Source organism: Chanos chanos, chromosome 1, assembly GCF_902362185.1.
Source record: "Chanos chanos chromosome 1, fChaCha1.1, whole genome shotgun sequence".
Classification (NCBI taxonomy): Eukaryota; Metazoa; Chordata; class Actinopteri; order Gonorynchiformes; family Chanidae; genus Chanos; species Chanos chanos.
The window spans coordinates 59,039,405-59,045,404 of NC_044495.1; the positions used below are offsets into that span (position 1 = coordinate 59,039,405).

Sequence of the window (6,000 nt, forward strand, 5' to 3'; positions counted from 1 at the left end):
GGTCAACTGGGTGATTTAGCTTTTTATTAGAGACCGAGAGAGAAGAGAAGAGAAGAGAAGAGAAGAGAAGAGAAGAGAGGAAAGGAGAAGAGAAGAGAAGAGAAGAGAAGAGAGGAAAGGAGAAGAGAAGAGAAGGGAAGAAGGGAAGAGAGGAGAAGAGAAGAGAAGAGAAGAGAAGAGAGGAAAGGAGAAGAGAAGAGAAGAGAAGAGAGGAAAGGAGAAGAGAAGAGAAGAGAAGGGAAGAAGGGAAGAGAGGAGAGGAGAGAAGAGAGGAGAGGAGAGGAGAGGAGAGGAGAGGAGAGGAGAGAAGAGAAGAGAAGAGAAGAGAAGAGAAGAGAAGAGAGGAGAGGAGAGGAGAGGAGAGGAGAGGAGAGGAGAGGAGAGGAGAGGAGAGGAGAGAAGAGAAGAGAAGAGAAGAGAAGAGAGGAGAGGAGAGGAGAGGAGAGGAGAGGAGAGGAGAGGAGAGAAGAGAGGAAAGGAGAAGAGAAGAGAAGAGAGGAAAGGAGAAGAGAAGAGAAGAGAAGGGAAGAAGGGAAGAGAGGAGAGGAGAGAAGAGAGGAGAGGAGAGGAGAGGAGAGAAGAGAAGAGAAGAGAAGAGAAGAGAAGAGAAGAGAAGAGAGGAGAGGAGAGGAGAGGAGAGGAGAGGAGAGGAGAGGAGAGGAGAGGAGAGAAGAGAAGAGAAGAGAAGAGAAGAGAAGAGAGGAGAGGAGAGGAGAGGAGAGGAGAGGAGAGGAGAGGAGAGGAGAGGAGAGGAGAGGAGAGAAGAGAAGAGAAGAGAAGAGAAGAGAGGAGAGGAGAGGAGAGGAGAGGAGAGGAGAGGAGAGGAGAGGAGAGAAGAGAAGAGAAGAGAAGAGAAGAGAGGAGAGGAGAGGAGAGGAGAGGAGAGGAGAGGAGAGGAGAGGAGAGAAGAGAAGAGAAGAGAAGAGAAGAGAAGAGAGGAGAGGAGAGGAGAAGAAAAGAGAAGAGAAGAGAAGAAGGGAAGAGAAGGGAAGAGAGGAAAGAAGAGAAGAGAAGAGAAGAGAACCGTGATGCATTACCTGTAGGTACTGAAGCTGCTGGACACTGACTGGCTGCTGCTGAGGGTGTATGCTGTGCTGTGCAGGATGAGGAGGCTGATGATGGTGAGGATGAGGATGCTGCTGCTGCTGCTGATGTTGTTGATGTTGATGATGAAGATGTTGTTGTTGTTGTTGTTGGTGCTGTTGGTGGAGTTGCTGAAGCCGGACGTCTCCAGGCTGTAACTGCTGGAGGACTCTGTTTGGCTGACTGCTGTTCTGCATCTGAACAGCTGGCTGGCCGTTCCCAGAGGCTGTGTGTGTGTGTGTGTGTGTTTGCGTGTGTGTTTGTGTGTGTGTGTGTGTTTGTGTGTGTGTTTGTGTGTGTGTGTTTGTGTGTGTGTGTGTGTGTGTGTTTGTGTGTTTGCGTGTGTTTGTAGGTGTGTAAGAGTGTGTGTGAGCAAGAGACAGAGAGAGAGAAAGAGAGAGAGCGTAAGATGCACTGGTACACATGTACACACACACGAATCAACACAAAACACATACACTCGTACAGCATGACAACACAAACAGAGTGAAAACAAAACTTAAACCAATACTACGAACGACTGTCTGTCGCTATCCAAACAGCAGTTGTGCTATTGTTCAAGACGCCTCCGTCCTTTGTGCCTGATACTGTTACTGAACACAGGGACACAGACAACACTAACTCATCCTCAGTGAGGAGAGGACGACTCCATCATTATTACGTGGGCGTGGGTGTGGGCGTGGCTCTCACCTTTCTGACCGTTGCTGAGTGCCCCTGAGGGGACGGTCATCTTCACAGGCGTCACAGAGTTGGCGAGGGGGAGGACGTTACTGTTGGCTGCCTTTGGTCTCTGTCTAGGGGCGATGGACGTTTCTGTCGGCCCCACCGAATCTGTAATCCTGCGTGATTGGACAAGGTAAACGACGGCGTCAACGCGAGACACGCTGAGGGTTCGGATCATTACCGCCAGAGATCATAGGTCAGAGATCAACATTTGTGTGTGTGTGTGTGCGTGTGAAAAATATGTGTTCAATTAGCCTAAATTTACGACGCGTTTTAAAAGAAGACAAAAGACACGATACGGCCGGTAAAAACGCAAAGCGTTGTAAAACCCTCCGCCGCCTAAAGAACGCGTGTGAATTTGACGAGTGGATCCGTGGATGAGAGGAGTTCCGGAATGTTCTGCGGTACCTGGCTTTCGTGAGGCTCTTTTTAGCAGCGATGTCACTGGCTGTCAGTGGCTCTGGAAGCGACGTGGGAATAGGAGAGCTCTGGGAAAAAGAAAAAAAAAAACAAAAAAAAAAAAAACGAATGAGCGCTTCATGACTGACAATGACATTTTTCTGAAAACAAAAGCCACTTAGACCACTTGATTCATATGGCTAACACCTGAAGCGTTACTTATTGGGCACTTGCAGTGGTAAGCAGGTTATGTGGCTGACGCCCGTAAATTAAACCGGAGGAAGCGTCTGAAGCGTTAAAAAACGAGTCTGCTCACAAAGAGGTTGGGCACAGGGCAGTCCCTGCCGGCCAGTCTGAAGGCAAAGTACGATACTTGATAGATGTCTGGTCTTTTATCCTGATCAGGTTCCAGCATGTATCCTTGGAAACAAGAAACAAAGTCACATATAATCCTAAACAGCGTTTTTAATACAGTAAACTAAATCAACACACACACACACACACACACACATACACAGTGCCTGTAGTACTCCCGTTTGGCCAGGTGGCGGTGCTGTTGTTTAAGTTTACATACACACCACCTCCAGACTAATGAAAACTTTATGACAACATTAAAAGCAATACTTTGTCCTCTGATGTGTTTAACCGTTGGGCAACTGGGCCGTAAATGCTCGAGCCAAATATTTCTGGTGCCTCAGCCCTTTTCTTCATCCGTGTCTAGACTCAAGGGGCTTAAAAGTCCTACTTACTTATCAAGCAGTGAAGCTCATTCGAGAATTTCGAATTATCCGGAACGCTGAAGGTTCCATCACATATGGCAACTTGACTCTCCCCAAATGGAAGCGTGAAGAAACAGAGCTTGTACAACAAGCATCCAAGTGCCTGTGTGAGAGTAATCAAACAAACAAACAAACAAACAATAAACAAACAATAAACAAAAACAAACAATAAACAAAAACATAATAAACACACACCGCAGCGTACATAGCACAGGGAGTGTTTACAACTTTCAGCGTCTTGGTATTAAGACTTGAGCGAAAACACGCCCAGCTGATTGGGGACAAACCCTGGAAACCGCACAGCTGTGTGCTGTGTCGGATACAGGCGCATCTCAACTCGCTCTATTTTCGGAAGGAAGAAACTGGCAGGAAATGGTGTCACGCATTTCCTGTTCCTAGCCGTAGCCTGTTCTGACACGATGACCGTGAATTGCTTGCGACTGGGTACGAGCGAAAATCGATTTGAGTTGCTATTTCCGCTGCGGGCTCTGCGGATTACTGCAGAGAAGTCCATGCTTGTGCGTCTCTCATTTCTGGTCCGCTGCCTGGCAGAGAGAATAACTCCAGTAGAGCTGGCCGTGCCAGTGCAGGGAACAGCACATGTGGTGTTGAAAAAGGAAGTCTCTGCTGTGTGGCTTCATTCCTGTCTTTACAGGCAAAGCCACGCAGGAAGTTACAGCTAACCTCTCTGTATTTATACCTCCGCTTCCAGAGTACCTTCACCGCCTGGCTCTCTCTCCCTCTCACACTCTCTCTCACACACACACACACACACACACACACACACACACACACACACACACTCCCCCTCTCTCTCTCTCTCTCTCTCTCTCTCTCTCACACACACACACACTCTCTCTCTCACACACACACACACACAGAAACTCCCTCTCTCTCTCTCTCTCTCACACACACACACACACACACACACTCCCTCTCTCTCTCTCACACACACACACACACACACACTCCCTCTCTCTTTCTCTCACACACACACACACATACACAGACACCCACACTCCCTCTCTCTCTCCCGCTCCCTCTCTCCCTCTCTCACTCATTCACGCGCACGCACACACACACACACACACACACACACACCCCACAACTACACATTCTCTTTCTCACACATGCACACAAACTCCCCCTTTATCTCTCATAGACACACACACAGAAATCCTCTCTCTCACACACAAACACACATTCACACACACACACATACACACACACACACACACACAGACTCTCTCTCTTACTCTCTTACACACACACACACACACACACACACAGACACACACACACACACACACGGTTCCTCCCAAATAACCTTTTAACTACTTGCAGTTTGCGAAATCTCAGTGGCCAGTATACTGAATTCTGTGCGATAACTATGAACACAGCTCTGTTTTCAACCACACCATTTTTCCAGTTCTGCAAAAGCCGTAAAAGTGTTTTCTAATAAACATTTTCGCCACACAATCTCTCTGCCCCTCTCCAAACCAGGATGGCCATACTGCTCCTCTTGGCCTTGCTCCAAACTTAATCCAACACACATGGCTGAGCTGTGTGGATACAGACAGAGACTCTGACAAGCTGATGGTATGTGTGGGTGTGTGTGTGTGTGTGTGTGTGTGTGTGTGTGTGTGTGTGTGAACAGGGCAGGTTAGGATTTGCCCTGTAATTTATAATTATTCATCTGGCGCTGATCACTAGTGACAGCACAGGTGTGAATGTGTCTAACTAGAACAAACAGACTGGGGAAAAAAATAAAACGAAACAGGTTAATAAAACAAAACTACATTTCCCATGAGGCTTTACGCTCCCAAGGCCGTGACACTTCCTGCAGTTATACAAACACAGGATCAGCCCCCCGGTCCTCAGGTGGAATTCGCCGTCTTCTCCATTTAAGTAAATGTAGAAAAACAGCACGCGCAAACACACACACACACACACACACACACACACACACACACACAGAGTACTCAAGAGCTAACGACACGCCCTAACCGAGCCATGTTTACGAGGAGAAACTGGTTTTTGGCTGCGTGTACGCAGCGTGGATCCTGCCCAACCTGCTCTCCTGCTTGTCTGCGCAGAGAAGGCCAAACACTCTTACCCATATGTCAGCCTTAGTGGTGATGGCTTTTCCCTCATGCAGGTTAACCATCTCTGGCGCTCGGTAGGACAGCGTTGTGTATCTGCGCAGGTGAAAAGGGGAGAGGGAAAAAAAAAAAAAAAAAAAAGAGAGAGACATGTTCAAAGGTGGTCTTTGACTGCTCCTGTGTGTGTGTGTGTGTGTGTGTGTGTGTGTGTGTTTGAGAGGTGGTCTTTGGAGTGTGTGCGTATACAATAGCTTGTGCAATCCTGTTCACACATGTGTCAGCTGCACAGTAAACAAGTTAGCCATGCGGCGTTACGATAAGCCGACGGCGTGAGGCAATAAAACTGAGAGGGACAATGACAGGTTTCAGCGTACAGATATGACGGGTCTTACCGATTAAACATCACAATCATGCTTAGACGAACGAGTAAACATGCACACACACGTACACGTAAAACTGATCACACTGATCACACTTAGACACAGAGACTCTATCTCACCCTTTCTCCCTTTGCACACACACACACACACACACACACACACACACAAAGCCCTGACACATAATGTTTGCTCCTGGTCTTGTTAAGGTGTACCATAACTAACTGAGCATGGTGATGGGGGTCTTAGCACACGCGCGCGCACACACACACACACACACACACACAAAGCCCTGACACATAATGTTTGCTCCTGGTCTTGTTAAGGTGTACCATAACTAACTGAGCATGGTGATGGGGGTCTTAGCACGCGCGCACACACACACACACACACACACACACACACACACACACACACGCACACGCACAAAGCCCTGACACATAATTTTTGTTCCTGGTCTTGTTCAGGTGCACCATGACTACCTGAGCGTGGTGATGTGGGTCTTAGCACACGCGCACACACACACACACACACACA

The 6,000-nt window shown here is 48.0% G+C and overlaps 1 protein-coding gene across 1 annotated transcript in view; it reads right to left on the reverse strand.

The window, feature by feature from the left end:
* bmp2k (BMP2 inducible kinase) overlaps positions 1 to 6,000 on the reverse strand; it is a 40,647-nt gene that overhangs the window by 11,895 nt on the left and 22,752 nt on the right. The window contains exons 6-12 of the mRNA XM_030766331.1: positions 5,101 to 5,182; positions 2,955 to 3,087; positions 2,522 to 2,625; positions 2,215 to 2,294; positions 1,783 to 1,922; positions 1,138 to 1,309; positions 1,038 to 1,062 (exon numbers count right to left, since the gene is read on the reverse strand). Coding sequence (XP_030622191.1) covers positions 1,038 to 1,062; positions 1,138 to 1,309; positions 1,783 to 1,922; positions 2,215 to 2,294; positions 2,522 to 2,625; positions 2,955 to 3,087; positions 5,101 to 5,182 — 736 coding nt within the window. The remainder of the gene's footprint in view (positions 1 to 1,037; positions 1,063 to 1,137; positions 1,310 to 1,782; positions 1,923 to 2,214; positions 2,295 to 2,521; positions 2,626 to 2,954; positions 3,088 to 5,100; positions 5,183 to 6,000) is intronic.